This window comes from Postia placenta (assembly GCF_002117355.1).
Source record: "Postia placenta MAD-698-R-SB12 unplaced genomic scaffold POSPLAscaffold_11, whole genome shotgun sequence".
NCBI classification, from domain to species: domain Eukaryota; kingdom Fungi; phylum Basidiomycota; class Agaricomycetes; order Polyporales; family Adustoporiaceae; genus Rhodonia; species Rhodonia placenta.
Genome location: NW_020169842.1, coordinates 1,153,947 through 1,168,897, shown reverse-complemented (window position 1 = coordinate 1,168,897; position 14,951 = coordinate 1,153,947). Strand labels below are relative to the sequence as shown.

The window sequence follows — 14,951 nt, the reverse complement described above, 5'->3', positions numbered from 1 at the left end:
CTGCTCGTTTTCGGAAGGAGTTTCGACCTTTGCGACCAGAATGCTTGGAGCATGATGAAATGCTACCCCGTGGAACACGACGTTAGTACTAGTGTCGCTGGGGACAACTCTCTGATCTAATATGACAAGGCTGATGGGAGAGGACGTACAATACCTCTGCGAGCTTCGAGACCATTTCGTTCACGACCACCAGATCATATAAAGATGGGCGCAACATTGATTGATGACGTCTGCAATGTACAATACACTTTGATTCCTTAGATTATCCTTGATACTTCGACGCACCTGCGACGAACGATACAACATGAACACAACAAGCGCAAGCAATCGAGGAAAGCACAGCAAGGGACTGACCGACAAACACACCCACTAATCCACCTGCCCCGCATCCTGGAACTCGTCGGATACTTCCTCCGTCTCCTCTCCCTTCCCCGTGTCGTCCCGGATGCCGCCCTCCGAAAAGTTCAGGATGCCCGCGACGTCGAGCAACCTCACGACCTCCTCTGCCTCCGTGATGCGTATGTCTCCAAGGACTTTGTTGACCGCGTCCAGGCTCTGTGATGCCAACGCATCCTGCAACGGCTTGTTGAATCCCTGAAACACGTCCCACCGCATCTGCAGCGCGCGCCGGACGTCATCGATGTTAACGCCCTCCAGCCCCTCGCCTTCGAGCTGGATATGCTCAGGTGGGGGCCCATCGGGCACGTTGAACGAGATCGTCTGGTCCGGGTTCTCCGGCACGAGCTGGATCTGCTCCCCAGGTCCCGCCGCGGCCTCCTCTGCCTTCGAAATGCGTACCCGCTCGACAAGGTGCATGTAGGTGTCCGCTACGTCCTTCTCAAAGACGGCTGTGGCACGCGGGTCGTGATCCACCATTCTTCGAGAACGCTATCAGCAGCGACAAGGGGAGCTGTGCATGTAACTCACTTGCGGAAGAAGACCCTCACACCATCAGCGCCTAGTTTGTCGCAGTACTGGAGCAGCAGACTTTGGTGTACACATTTCTGCGCGGACTCGGACTGCCCAGCGCTCTGCGCTCGGAACGCCGCTACAAGAAGCGCATCAGACGCGCCCGGCACGATAACGTCCCGGTGTTGTTTGATGAACTCCCAGGATTGCTCGTATCCGCGCAGAGGCAAGCGAGAGAATCCCTCGAGGGACGGCGTCAATTCTGGTAGCTCATCATCACCATCACCGTCTGGAGGTACGGCTGTTGAAGGTGATGATGCGGATTCTGCTGCTTCGACGCCCTTTGAGTTGAGCACCTCAAACTCGGTGGCAGTGGTCGTTATTTTCTTCTTCGTCCCTGCTTCCGGCTTTACGCCTTTGAGTGGCGGAGGTGCGGGTTTTGGTGGGACGTACTGCAGGGGCTGCTTAGAGCCAAGTATACCCGAGATAACGCGACCACGTACATGTGAATCAAACCCGTCGTGCAAATCGTCGCTCGTGATCTTCCCCTTCGCTTCCTCCTCCAGCTTCGCAAGTTCTTGCCTCAACTGCTCCTGGTGCTCTGACATCTTCACCGTATGCTTCTTTAGCCCTTCTACGAGTGCATCGCCCAGCCGTGGGTCGTCCTTGTCGATCCCCTGGTTCTTTGTCTCCTCCCATACTCGAAGCATGAGTGCGAGCAGCATCGCATCATAAGTCGGCTGTTCGGGCGCATTGGTAGGGGGCGCGTCTGGTGATGGTGAGGTTTGGAAACGCTCAACGAGCGAGGAGAAATGCGCGGAGCCTTGTGACGCGACTTCGATCATGATCTCGCGCAATCTCGGGTTAAGGACGTCGTTGCAAGCGATATCAGCTTTCAATTGAGCGATTCGGTGCTTGCGCATTTCACGCTTCTCGTGGATGTCGCGCTGCTTCCATCTGACGTGCAAAATGGGTCAAAGAAACATGCCTGAACAGTCTGTGATGCGACGCACCGTACCAATGACTTGTGGTCGACGTTCGGGTGCCCCTCGATGTCTGAATCATCAGAAATCTGAACAGGGATCAATACACATTAGACGGTGCACGACTGGCAATACTTACCTCAAGTTTGTCCCACTTCGAGTAATTTAGCGGCATGGTGGTGGCGAGTAGACAAAGAGATGGTGAGAGCACCAGACGCGACTTGCCTTCTATAACAAGCAACCCTAATAGACGTCTTAAATGGAAATTCTTGTACTTACCGTGATCGAAGTTTCTCGAAGCGACTCGACTAAGGATAAACCGAACCGACGATCGTACAAGGACAAAGCAATCCGGTTTCATCCTGAGTACTTATCATTGCGAATCTAAACGCTTTGAAGAGCAGGTATTGTTCAATCAGACCAGGACGTGGACATAGCGGCTGCAGGCTGCAGGCGCAACATGCTTATATTGTGTTTGCAACTGGTATCAGTGCGGACTCTATAGAAACGCCCCAACACTGCTGGCAAATATATGTTGCTCGATTCTACCTCGCGTGAGTTCATTTCGCCCATGCAATGTTATACTCATTGATGTATTTGCAAATGCATCCCAGTTATCTACTTTGCAAAATACTACAGGCGTTATGTGTTGACTGAAAGGCTATCGTCGCCCGAAAGGCACAAAGTGGCCAAGCTAGAATCTCGATAACGCTCTTATGAAGGCTTAGGGCAAGGCACTTCGCGTGAGGCACATGCCCATGGCATAATAAAGACGCGACATTTCATGGGATAGCTCGAGGCCCATCCCATTGTCCTCCACCACCGTCTCTCATGACGACCGCGCTTGACTCGCGAGACAAGTATTAAAGCCCTTAGTCCTCCCTTTCTACAGCAGTACCCACTGGTGCGGATCCTCCAGACGTTGAGAGCGAGTCTTGCCGCCGGCCTCGTCGTCAGGTCCATTCGGCAGAATTAGGCTCAGGTAAAAATCCATCGATCATCATGTTGCTCTCCCCAAACGCCTTCGTAATGATCGACTTCACGTCGTTCACTAACCCTAAGCGGAAGAGCTCCTCCGATGAGAGGGACTCTGGAACGTCTTCCCACTCGCCATCTAGCCCTGTGGAGGCTCCCGCACAGCGCCACAACCGCCCAATGTCGCTCGCACCTGCTGCGTATAGCAAGCGAAAGCTGACTTCATTCAAGAGATCAACGAGCGTGATGCTGGGTCTTGACGACAGAGTGAATTCTCAGTAGGCAGTTCTATATCATTATATCGACGTCTGCTATATATTAAATTTGAAGGAACAGACGCTCTACCTCTAAGTCGTCCGACGCAGATACTAGACATGAGGGGAGCTCTCAGCAGTCCTCGGGGTCGGATCCGCTAGCAGACAGTCGAGGGCATCTCTCCCCAGCGACGGTGCGCCACGAGTTCGTCGGTTAGCGAACAATGTATTGATGACTGGACTTTCATTGCTAGAGTGCAAGCGGCAGCGTGGGTCATGTGTTCAGAGAACCTTACTCACATTCTAGTGATGGTCACTCGTTGGATAGCGAACTAGCCAACGTCGAAGAGCTACGCGAACTGTACCGGAAGTCGCAGGCTAGAGAGTCAAACTTCGCCAAACGCAATGGGAAGAAGCTTCATCGATACCCAACACACGATGTCCCTTACCCAAGAAGCTTCGACAGAGAGGTGATCGACCTGTGAGCATCTTGGCGCCCCTCCCCTTCCCCGCCTTGGTGACACTTTTTGCCAGAGATGTCTGGTGCATGATCTGGGGACATCAACTCGTTGGAGAAGTTGCACTGCGCGGGGAAAAGGGTTATCCAGACAAAATGTCAGATTTTTCGCGAGTGTCACAGGCCATTTGGCGGCTAATCACACCATCGAACCTTGCAGTTTAGACTTGGGATGCGGTACGCCCCCGTTTTAGTTATGAATGTGCGTGGATCGACCGATCACTCGATCGCGTCCCACAGGCACCGGCTCATGGATACTAAATGCAAGCATGAAGTGGAAGGTGTGTGTAAGCATAAACACTCAAGATCACAGATCCCCTTGACACCACTTTACAGACAACTCACTTCGTTGGCAAGTATCGCAAGAGATTGTGAAGACGCATGTGCTAAGGTAGCTGCACATCAACAGGTTTAGACATCGTGCCTCTGCATCCGGATCTGGAAGATATAGATCCAGATCTGGCTGCTCGCATTACATGGGTGCAAGCGAATTTGTAAGTCGTTCCGCTTATATACAATATTACCTGCGCGTCAAACATTCTGCAAATGACAGCTTGGAACGCCTGCCATTTCCTGACCAGGAGTTCGACTTCGTGTAAGTTCATACCCTCTGTCCCAACTTCGCCGCGTTGATGTTGACAAGAGCTATTAGATATGCAAGGCGTATAGCCCGCGGCGTCCCTGAGGATAAGGTGAGCATCGCTACCTCTCATTGTACTTCCACGTCACCAATCATTGGCAAAAGTGGGACTATATACTCGAGGCCAGTTCTACAACTAGCTAGCCCCGTATCTGTCAACCTAACCTCCATCTAGGAGATCCTACGAGTATTGAAGCCCGGAGGAAGCGTACAGGTAACTGAGCCTACCGCTTATCATCCCAAGGGCCACAACTCACCAGACTGAGCAACAGATTACGGAGGAAGATTTGTATTTCCCTGGGATACAGCACATGACAGCGACAGTGAGAAATATTGCCCCAGAGCTTGCGCCCACGATCACTTCGCCACGCTCGCCTTCTCCGTTCACACCTCCAACTGCGGTCCAGTCACTGCCAGCATTTGATGAGGTTGTCCTTTCGGACGACATTACACGAACTTCCGATGGTCATTTAGTCACTGACGACAACCATGTTCATTTCTTCAGTCAACACAATCCTCCCGTGGACCCTCGTGATCATTCCTTGCTCGAGCATATTTACAACGAGATGCATGCCGCGAGGTTCATCAATCTTACCCCAACCTCTATTCTCAGCAACACGCTGCCTCTTTACTTCGCCGGTAAGCTGTGGTGTACTCAGCGTTGATTTGGACTAACATCGAATACAGGATTGCGTTTACATCCCCCTCTACTCTCCATGTTTCCGATGCAAGAGCGCGGGCCTGACGCCTCCTTGGCGACCCCCCGCTCTCTCGCCTTGTCCCTCAGCAACTCATCCAACCTAAAGTCACACAACGCCCAGATGCGCTCAAACCAAGAGTTCTATATCGAGCAGGAAACCATCATCCAGCGCGCCGACCGCCTCGACTTCGCGCTCACACATCCCCAGCCAGATCGACTTCGCCCTTTCCTCAACGTCCCGCAGCTCATATCCGGCAAAAGTCTCTACGCACGAGCAGACATGGAGCGCTACAACGCATACGGCCCGCGCTCGATCTTCCCGCCAAGCGAGTTCCAGCGACATCACTTCGAGGGGGTTGACCCCACGCTCATGCGCTCGGCCGCCGCGCAGAAGGCATATTCACGCACGCCTGGTATAAAAGAGAGCGCTGATCGCCTGTCGGTCGACTCAATCCGCTACGACTTGCGCACGCTCAACCTGCAGCTCGCCCTGCGCGTGCAGGAGGTGCTCTCGTGCTCGGAGGCTATGTGGGATTTCGTTGTTGAATTCCAGACCGCGCACGTCTCCGCCGAGCAACCCCCCGCTGAGGCGCAAGGTGTACGGGGGAAAACTTCACGACAGAACTCCGACATGGGGCTCCCGACAGCTCACCGCGGATCTGTGCTGGATCCAATGGAAATCATGATAATGCAATTGACAAGACAGCAGTTCGATTTTCTGCTACGGCGCTTCAAGTTGTGAGTAGTTCCTCTGGCAGAGTAGTTTCTCCGCTGACATATTTTATGCTACTTTTGATCATATGGCAGCGATGTGCAGGACTACATGGATTTGACCGACGTACTGGAGAACCGTCTGCATTGGGGCCCTGTCTCTCTGTGTCGAACCGACGAGCGAAAGGAGTTTGACGTCCTCTGTGAAGCATGGGAGCAATATCAAGCAGAGCTGCAAGCAGGCGCCGTGCGCCGACCCAGCGCTCGCGCAAGCACAGCATCGAACCTCCCCTCCAAACGCTCGCATGAGGCCAGGAGCTACGGTGACGACGGCTTGGGGACCAGCAGGCCACATGCTCGCACCTCCCTTAACACCGCACGCCAAGACGGACACAGCGCGCCTCCTCATGAATCCGAGTCTGCCACGGCAGCACACAAACTCGCCTCGGCGCGCCGGTCCGCTCCCAGTCCCAACGCCGTTCCCGTCCACGAGCGGCTCTCCCGCACCATCCGCACCTTCGTGGCTTACAAGGCCTAGAAGCGGCTGCTTTTCCCGAATGGGGCAGCGCAGATTGTGTGCTCGGTGCCGAGGCGGCCTCATACTGCCTCCGTTCGCCTGGCTCCGTAGCGCCTCTCCGGACCCTCTTCCTTCATTTGTCTCCTGCCCCCACGCAGACCATACATGGTTTAGCTCACGATATGCATAAGCACGGGATATTTACAGCGAACATGCACTCGCTGCGGCAGAAGGCTCGCGCAGCGACTTCTCTCAGGACGGACCTGTCTTCACTGCCTCAGCCTCCGGTGTATGGGAAGCGGCCAATTCATTGACGACCGCGTTATCTATGAACTCTAGATCTTGCCTCCTACCAACCGGGTCGTGCGCAAGCCCGACTCTGCTCCATTCTCTGTTGTACCCTCAATACCCGCATTATAGCGTCAACGATGTATTCTTCCATATTATTCATGTCCTGTAGACTTATGCCCCTCCCATGAGTTGACGTGTACCCTCCATACTGCGCTCATTATTATTGCTGGAAGGCCTAGGTGTGCTAGCTCGTTAGAATCGACAATGGTCCCTCGGCGAGCACAGGAGCAGACAGTCCTGCTAGGGCCGCTATTAGAAGACGTCCTCGGACATGGGCACTGTTGCAAGCCCCACGGGATGAGTTAGCAAACAGCTTCTTCAGGGGTAGGCCATCGTGCACAGATGGCACCCGACAGCGTTCGTCAACTTACACAACAAAGTTCCCCATTGTTCGGGGGCTAACATTGTTGCTGTGAGAACGGACCGCGCGGGTCAGCCTGCACCTTGGCGGGTTCTGATCGCGCAATCGAGATGTCCTGTAGCACAACTGCAGGAAATGAGGCGCGTCCGTCCAGCATTCTCCATGATGCTCGAGACGAGACCACTATCTTTCTTCCCCTTATAAGGTTCGCCGACTGCCTTTCCGGGTCCAAAGTTGCCTTTCTGGTGCGCATGCGCATTCCCGCCGCACTTCACACGTTGGGGTTGAATTGGCGATGCATGATTGCAAAGCAGCCCCTATGTGCGGCCCACTGGCCGGGCTCTCCGCGTTCTGAGCGCAAGCTGGTGGGGCAGCGACGCCATTAATATGATATTCCTCGCGCAGCTTCCCAAGCGCGCCACTGACAGGGCAGTCCATGACCAATTCGCCCGCAGCTGCAGCGCGTGGCTGCATCGTTCGTTCCCAGCTGAACGTGCGCACCTGCCAACGCTGAGATCAGGATATGGTGCTGGGATGCGTTCCGATCGCTCGATATCAAAAGCAGCCCGGGGCTTGTGGCACTCGACAGTGAACGCCATCTCCGACCACAGATCTGCGTCCTCGTGCGGTCCGCGTTCACCACCCCGACGTGAGGGTGTCTGGCGTGCGCATCTCCGCTCGGGTTCACAGCGCAAACCTGCATCCGCTTCCTTCTGCGAGCTTCCTGCACCTCTGTCCTCGAACGTGTAGCTTATCCAGCCCGTGCCTCGCGGGGGAAGACGGAAGTGCTCCTGTCACCAACAAGCTCGCGCTGGACGGGTGCAATCTGTAATACCGTCGCTGCACGCATCTCAGAAGCCTCTCAGCACTCGCTCGGACATCCCGCGCGCGAACATCAGCCTTCCCTTTATCACTCCCCGCTCTCGGCTCCCAGCCGCAGACAATGGCGTCGGAGAGCCTTCCCGAAGCGGCGGACAATGCAGCCCCCGCGCATCGTGGGCCCCGTGCGCACCCTTTCCATCAATGGCAGACCCTGAGGGTGCCCTGCGAGCTTGATGCTGTGGCGGTGGCGTTGATGCTCGTGCGGAGAACCAATCGCGTGCGTGTGTGCCGAGGACAAGCCCAAGCTCAAGATTAGGGCCCGCTTCTATCACTGAGATCCGGCGCCAGGGACGCTGAGGCTGAAGGACAGACGATGCGATCATTTATGTCGTGCGGGATGAATTCTGTGGGGGCCCGTGGCGCGCATGATGCATGCCAATACCAATACTGTGCTTCCTAGGAGAGCAGCCCTGTTAACGGGTATTTCACGAGGTTCGTCCTGGTCTGATGAAAAACGGCCGTGCGCACGTATGTACAAAAGCCTGCCGCTTTCAATACTCATCAGGAACAAGAAGTCCGTCCGTTGCTACGACGGACACACTATAACGAAGAGGTCTCTCCCGTCAGACTGGGCCTCTTCGAGACCCTTTCCCCAAGCTCACCCTCGGGGACGTCCAGCTGCAATGACTTAACTTCGGCGATTCGGTCTGGATCCTAGGATAGACCAATCTAGTGCCCGGACAGAATTCATTGCGGAGATGCCGTAAAACGCCGTACTGCAGCTGACGGCAGGGAATTTCGGCCGATGCAATACAAACAAGGGGTCTGTTCAAGGGAATCTGTATCGCGGGTACTGTCCAAGTTGGGTAGGAGTATGTCCGCTTTGGGAAGCCGGCGCTGCGGACAGCCGAGCCCCAAGCTCACGACGACGAACTCTACCGAGGAAGTCAGGGCCAGTTCGGTGGCAAGCGGTTCGACGAGGACTATCAGAGTTTCGAATTGCCAACCCTGCCTACTATAGGGATTGACAGAGATGCGCATACACCGTCTAGCCTCCTTCCAAAGAGCTCACGAGGCACAGTTCGCATCAGATTCATATTGGTCCGCGCGCTCCGCCCACGAGTCAGGCCTCAGGTACCGCATCCGGACAATGACTGATAGACGGCAGACATGACCGCTCGACGCGAGGGAGCGGTCGATTGACAGCACCATCTAGGGCTGCATCGGGAACTGCGCCCAGCTGGTGGCATCGCCGTACGGACAGCCTGGATCTGCCACCGCTACCGCTGCGGGCGCGCTGCCAGGGCTCACTCTGATCGCGCATCGCGTGCCCGGCTGTCCGGCTATGGCCACTACGCTACTATGTGGAAATCCATCCATCTGCCAGCGAGGTGATATAGGCTTGCATAGCCTGGCCGAGGTCTGAGGTCTGGCTGCGTCGGATGGAACGCATCTCTGAACAGAACAGGTGTATGGTCACCTCCCCTCGCAGAACAACCGAGACAAATGCGAGCCTTCGCATCTTCTCCATCGGACAAGGTCTGGCCTCCCACTATGATATGAACGCATATGGCAGGTCCGTATCCGCATGCCGACACTACAAGTGATATGGCGCGAAAGTACATGATATCGCGCACCAATACCAATTTATATGCGCGAGGTGCTTGGAAATGGAAGACGGCCCGCATATCATTAATTGAATATTCCAGGCAGAAGACAGCCCGGTCGTACTTCAAGTGAGCTATCAGATGGGACCGCAGTCCGACAAGCAGACGAGGACAGCCTCTCAACCGCACATGACGGCCATCCCATCACAGTCCATCGGCCCCATCACGAGACCGCCCATCTCTGGCAGCTCGCAGCACCCCGCACCCCCTTCCCAGAATAAGGATGCAAATAGCCCTCCTCGGACGCGCGAGATCGCGCCCCCAAAAACGGGCCGCCGGCGGAGTCGGGTCGGCATGCAGGCGTCCGCGCGCCAAACACGGCATGTGGGCGGACAAATGCGACAGCACGAGGCGCCGCGCGGTCGCGAGCAGAAGCCTCGAGGACGGGCACGCCCTCCGGCCTCAGGGCGCGAGACAGCGCCCGGCGGATCCCCCGTCGAAGCGGTGGCGCCGACAGGCTTCGCAGGACGATCGGGCCCATGGCCAGGCGCCGGCAGCGTGCAAGGCGGGGGCCAGTGGGACGGCAAGCGGTGACGGATGACGTATCTGAGGGCGAGCTGCCCAGGCAGACCCAGAAGGGCGATGCACGACATTGGCGATGGCCTGATCAAGGGGAGATCGAGGGGGAGAAGGCGTGCGCGTGAATGCATGCATAAATGAGGGAATGAGGGAATGAATGGCGCACGAAGCGAGATAGCGATACGATACGACGCTGAGCATCTGTTGCGCTGTCACCACTGTCAATATCAACGCAGCACGAGCTCCCAGAGGGCGACGCGTGCGCCTTGAGCTTGAGCTTGGACACTTGAAAGGCCTGCGCGCTCGTCCCGGGTTGGCATTGCCCCGGTCATGCCCATTCCCATTCTGATCGAAGGCGCAGCTGTCAATGGGCGCCCGCAGCATCGAAATCGAATGTGGCCACCGCGCACGCCGCAATCTGAACGCGCGCGCGCGCGCTCCCCGCGCATCTGCACCAATCAGGGACGCGCCAATGCCGAGCCAGCGCCTCGCCGTTACCAGGGTCCTGCGATCGCACTCCCAGCCCCCGACAGGGGGTGGAAGCGAGCGAGACCGGTAGCGAGACGTCGTGCAAGGTCGAGCAACCGCGCGGGCGGTACGGCCTGGCAGTCGGTGCTTGGCGTGAGACGGGCGACAACACGCAGCCCAGAGTGCGGGCGAAGTGCGCAGATACAGAAGTATACTGTCGTACAGATAGCTACCCAGCGGGTTCGCGAAGGCTATTCGCGCGTGCCTCGGTGTTCTGAGACCTGCCTAAAACGGCTCGGGGCCGGATCTGGATGGCAGGCCCGCTTAGCGAAGCAAGAGAACCGAGGATGCAGCCATCACACAGATCATCGCATCGGCTCGCAGAGTCGTTTCTGCACCCTGAAGCTGGAGACGTGGCTGCGACTGCGCGACAAACCTGCGAGCGACACCTCGAAGCGCGAAAAGCGCACGGGATGACGGCAGCATTCTATTGCTGCAGCGCCACATCTTGTCCGGATGCCGTGCCATGCAGCGGACGGCGCACCTCGAGCTAGCGTGTCGCACCAGTACCTACGCGGCGTCCGAATGCAGGCATGATCTCAAGCCGGGTCCCGGACAGAGCAACGAGCAGCCCCGAGCCACCCATATCGAGGCACGCGCGGATCCCACAGTGGGCAGTAGCAAGCCAGATGATTGAATGTGCGCAATTTGCAATGCAGCGGGAACGGGGGGCAATCCCCCGCGGTGGGGGGGACCCGAGGATCCAGCCGAAGGGCCGCCACGGGCTCCGCACATTCGCACAGACGGGTGCGGTGCGGGGAGGAGAGCAGAGGAGAGGGGGGGGGAGGACAGCCTGACTGACAGCTGCACTCGAGGCGGACGGAGGGAGGACGGAGATGGGGCCGCGAAGCCGCGAAGGCAGCGCCACAGAAGGCAGGGCCCGCTGCGAGTATGCGCAGTGTACGTACACGGGAGGTGGGTATCGCGTTGCTGGAGACGTTGTGGAGACGCACCGTCCGAGGGCCGATGGGGTGTACTGAGAACGGGGGTGCTGTCGCGGCGGTTTAATGCAGCGCGTGGGCGTGTGCGCGCGTGCGGGCTAGGCTGGAGTCTGTGCCATTCCTGGGGAGCCCAGGCCGGGGTCGACGCCGGAAAGGGCAACCGCGCGACCTATCGCGGAAATAGATCCGCCCCGGGGACCATGCACAGGGCCTGCGGCGCCCACGGGAGGCTGCGGGTGCAGTGGTGTGCCGCCCGCGACGTCACATCGTTAGATGCGACTAGGCGGCCTACGTGCAGGTGCGATCCTCGAAAGTCGAGGGATCCCAGCTGTTCAATCTGGCCACCGGCGGCAGATCTAAGAGAGGAAGCTGCGCACCGGGCCCGTATTGGGGGGGCCGTGACAGTGTTGGTCGGGCGTGATGACAAATGGCCCGAAGGGGGAGGGGGAGAGCGCCCGGCTGGAGGAGGCAGGAGATTCGGATGCTGTGAGGGAGGTGATGATCAGAGGCCACGGAAAGTTTGGGCTAGTGCTAGTGAGGAAGGCGGGTGGGCGATGTGTTGGGCAGGGGGGCAGTGATGAGGCGCGAAGGACAAGGGGGCGTCGGGGTGCGTGGGATGGAATGGGGCAAGGAGCGGGGATGAGTCGGGGATGGGGCGACGAGCGAGGGAGGGCAGGGTTCAGAGGGAGGCGGCGGGAGCAGTCCTCGTGCGGCGATCTGATGCGGGCTTCCTGGCTTGGCGGAGGGCAGGGTGGAAATGACGATCCCCTGGTTTGGTCGACGCGCGCTCGGGACTCGCGCGAAGCGGCCAAATATAGCGATGGGGTTGCCATATGCGCTCCGTGCCTGACGGGGGCATTGGTCACCTGCATCGGCACGGCCGGACGCAGGACACGCGTCGCCCGATCGGGACGCACGTCCGTGTGGCTGGCGGGCGGGGCACGGCGGAGGGTGCGCGGGCCAGCTCGTAGTGCGCGGTGTGCGCTGCAGGGCAGGAAACGTGCGATGGGGATGCAGTAGTACCGGTGACGGACGGGGGGTTGGGCGAGGCCTGGTGCAGTGGCATGGTGGGCTGTGATGGGCGATAAGATAATGGAGGGCGCGGGGTGGCGTGGGAGGCGGCAAAGGGCGGATGGTTGTGTTTGGAGGGGGTGTCGGATATATAGGGCAGGTCACGAAAATGGGAATGGTGTTCCTCCCCCACTCCCATTTCCGGGCAAGACCTTTTCGGGCATCCAGAGGCGAAAGACAAAGACGCGTCTGCTGCTGCTGCTGCTGCTGCTGCTTGTCCTCTTCAACTCCCGGTCTCTTCACCAGGCCTCGTCGCATCCCTTTTGACTCCCCCTTTTTATGGCATATCGCCCGTCGTCCTCGACTGCCACTCAGCCACATCCCCAGCCGTACCCATCCCCGTATTCCAACCCCGCGGGTCCACCGCCTTCCCTTTCGGGTTCAGCCATGCCTCAGTCCCAAGACGCGACCTCTCCCGCCCTCGCCAACAAGCGACACGACCAGCAACACCCCCTTCCCGAAGACACCTTCATCCAGGACCATGATGCCCAGGAGTCGGGTGCCGATGACGACGAAGACGAGGAGAAGCCAAAGTCCGACAAGAAGGCGGGCCGTAGGAAAATCAAGATCGAGTTCATTCAAGACAAATCTCGTCGGCATATTACTTTCTCCAAGCGTAAAGCTGGGATCATGAAGAAGGTGCGTCGTCCCTCCCCCTAAGCCATGTCCATTGTCCACTCACTCGCGTCGCGTCGTGACCAGGCCTATGAGCTTTCGACCCTCACCGGCACCCAGGTCCTCCTCTTGGTCGTCTCCGAGACAGGCCTTGTATATACCTTCACAACAGCAAAGCTCCAGCCCCTCGTCACTCAGCCCGAGGGCAAGAACCTCATTCAGGCATGTCTGAATGCCCCTCACGGCACCCTACCCTCCTCGATGCCAGTCGGCGCACCCCTCGGCCGCTCGAATCCAATGTCGATGGGCGCCCACCACGGCCCGACCCCAGCGGCGCCCAACGTCCCCGGCGGGCTCTCGATCGCAGGCGGCTCGGCGGGAAAGGATGAAGGCGAGGAGGTGGAGCCCGAAGATGCTGTCGCCCCCGAGGGCGACCGTCCCCGCAAGCGCCGCCGTGCGTCCTCCTCCGCAGGCGCGCAGTCGAACCAAGCCTCGGGGGGCAATGCGCCCGGCCAGCAGCGCCAGAACCCGTCGCCAGGCGCCGTCCCCGCGTCCATACCAAGCACCTCGCCGCACGCCCGCACGCAGCCGATGCCTGCGGTCCCCGGTGCCCCGCCGGCGCTCTCCATCCCCCAGCCCGGCCAGTCCATGCAGCCCGGCCTCGAGCAGCACTCGCCCCGCCAGGGCCAGCCCGCGCCCGGCGTCCAGCCAACGTCGCCCAACTACAGCACGGGCAACGCGTACGGCGCGCCGCAGGGCGACCCCAACATGTATGGCGCGCCTGCACCAGGCGGGCACGCGGGCTACCCCGGTGCGCCCCCATACGGATATGATGCGAGCGCGCCGGGCGGCCAGGGTGGCGCGATGCCCGCGGCGCACGGAGGGGGGCCGTGGGGCGCCCCGCCGCAGGTGCAGCAAGGCAACCACTACGCACGACGATGAGCCGGGCCCTCCCCCTCCCCGCTCCAGCGTTGACGGACGGACGATGTATGCAGCGCTGCGCGAGCGGGGACGTGTGCGCGGAACATTGGCGGCCCGCGCGTCCTACCGTACCTAATGTCCTGATGCTGATGTCTGTGGTCCCCCCTCTTACCCCGAGCTGAAAAGCAGGTCTCACGTAACGTCCCTGTCCGCTGTACATGCTGGTGCCCCCGCTCCTTGTTTTCCTCTCCTCTCCTCTTCTCGCGTCTTTCTTGGTGCCCCCTGCCGGGGCGAGTCACGAACCCACGAACCCCCGCTGTCCCAGTCTGTCCGGTCCCCGTCCCTCCGCTCTTCCTCGCTACCGTTTACCGTTACCCGCACATCTGTCCCCGGCAGCGCGCCGCGCCGTGTTGTCTGTCCCCCATCTTGCTTGCGATCGTGCGTCCTCTAGTTAGTATTACGTAGTCAGCCCTCACGAACGCGATATGATAAGCCGTAGCCGTAGCCGTAGCCGTAGCCCGTAGTCCTGCCTCCGATTCCGCTCGTCCGAATGTCCAGTAGTGTGCCAAACAAAGTCGTCGAATCTCGCTGTATATTTAGGCTGCCGTGGTCTCTCCGTCGAAATCGAAACCGACTGTCGTTGGACACTCCCGATGGGCTGGGACTTGGATGTGCGCTTGGCCTGGATAAGCTGCGCTCGCGCAAGAAGAGTGAAGTGATCTCCGAGGATAAGGTACGTGCTTGATGTCGTCGTGAATGTGGTCTGGTCCTCAATCATCTGGAAAATGATAATGGCGCGAATTTAACAGTTGGGAAGTCTTTTTGAGGATGGCCTTCATGAAATCACGCAACTACTGGGCACCGCGAGGAGCCTGGGACATCAGTGTCTCTACCAAGTTCACTGCGAAAGCCGATGGGTTATCATCCGATTACTTTGAAAGCCTCAAAC

General features: G+C 58.6%; 7 protein-coding genes across 7 annotated transcripts; 4 read left to right on the top strand and 3 right to left on the bottom strand.

The window, feature by feature from the left end:
* Positions 1–369: 369 nt before the first annotated feature.
* POSPLADRAFT_1059299 (hypothetical protein) lies at positions 370–2,067 on the bottom strand (the record flags this gene model as incomplete). Its single annotated transcript, XM_024481142.1, has 5 exons — positions 370–877; positions 928–1,361; positions 1,413–1,866; positions 1,923–1,981; positions 2,032–2,067. The coding sequence occupies 5 exons, from the start codon at positions 2,065–2,067 to the stop codon at positions 370–372; spliced, it is 1,491 nt and encodes a 496-aa protein (XP_024336801.1).
* An 827-nt stretch (positions 2,068–2,894) lies between these two features.
* On the top strand, positions 2,895–6,227 carry POSPLADRAFT_1048446 (hypothetical protein; the record flags this gene model as incomplete). Its single annotated transcript, XM_024479516.1, has 11 exons — positions 2,895–3,145; positions 3,198–3,315; positions 3,376–3,602; positions 3,656–3,736; positions 3,879–3,919; positions 4,048–4,132; positions 4,192–4,233; positions 4,291–4,330; positions 4,551–4,917; positions 4,966–5,716; positions 5,786–6,227. The coding sequence occupies 11 exons, from the start codon at positions 2,895–2,897 to the stop codon at positions 6,225–6,227; spliced, it is 2,445 nt and encodes an 814-aa protein (XP_024336800.1).
* Positions 6,228–6,955: 728 nt separating this feature from the next.
* Positions 6,956–9,064, bottom strand: POSPLADRAFT_1048445 (hypothetical protein; the record flags this gene model as incomplete). Its single annotated transcript, XM_024479515.1, has 9 exons — positions 6,956–7,044; positions 7,251–7,339; positions 7,420–7,709; positions 7,788–8,099; positions 8,310–8,326; positions 8,403–8,454; positions 8,665–8,752; positions 8,813–8,894; positions 9,052–9,064. The coding sequence occupies 9 exons, from the start codon at positions 9,062–9,064 to the stop codon at positions 6,956–6,958; spliced, it is 1,032 nt and encodes a 343-aa protein (XP_024336799.1).
* A 472-nt stretch (positions 9,065–9,536) lies between these two features.
* Positions 9,537–9,941, top strand: POSPLADRAFT_1059297 (hypothetical protein; the record flags this gene model as incomplete). Its single annotated transcript, XM_024481141.1, has 1 exon — positions 9,537–9,941. The coding sequence occupies one exon, from the start codon at positions 9,537–9,539 to the stop codon at positions 9,939–9,941; it is 405 nt and encodes a 134-aa protein (XP_024336798.1).
* Positions 9,942–11,751: 1,810 nt separating this feature from the next.
* On the bottom strand, positions 11,752–12,461 carry POSPLADRAFT_1059296 (hypothetical protein; the record flags this gene model as incomplete). Its single annotated transcript, XM_024481140.1, has 2 exons — positions 11,752–12,241; positions 12,313–12,461. 2 exons carry the CDS (start codon positions 12,459–12,461, stop codon positions 11,752–11,754), a joined length of 639 nt encoding a protein of 212 aa, XP_024336797.1.
* A 392-nt stretch (positions 12,462–12,853) lies between these two features.
* POSPLADRAFT_1149051 (hypothetical protein) lies at positions 12,854–13,450 on the top strand (the record flags this gene model as incomplete). Its single annotated transcript, XM_024486257.1, has 2 exons — positions 12,854–13,105; positions 13,169–13,450. Coding segments are annotated over 2 exons (534 nt in total), but the record flags the coding sequence as incomplete, so codon positions are not given.
* Positions 13,451–14,061: 611 nt separating this feature from the next.
* POSPLADRAFT_1040860 (hypothetical protein) lies at positions 14,062–14,594 on the top strand (the record flags this gene model as incomplete). The annotated part of the gene is made up of 1 exon (XM_024477813.1): positions 14,062–14,594. A coding segment is annotated over exon 1 (233 nt), but the record flags the coding sequence as incomplete, so codon positions are not given.
* Positions 14,595–14,951: the final 357 nt, after the last annotated feature.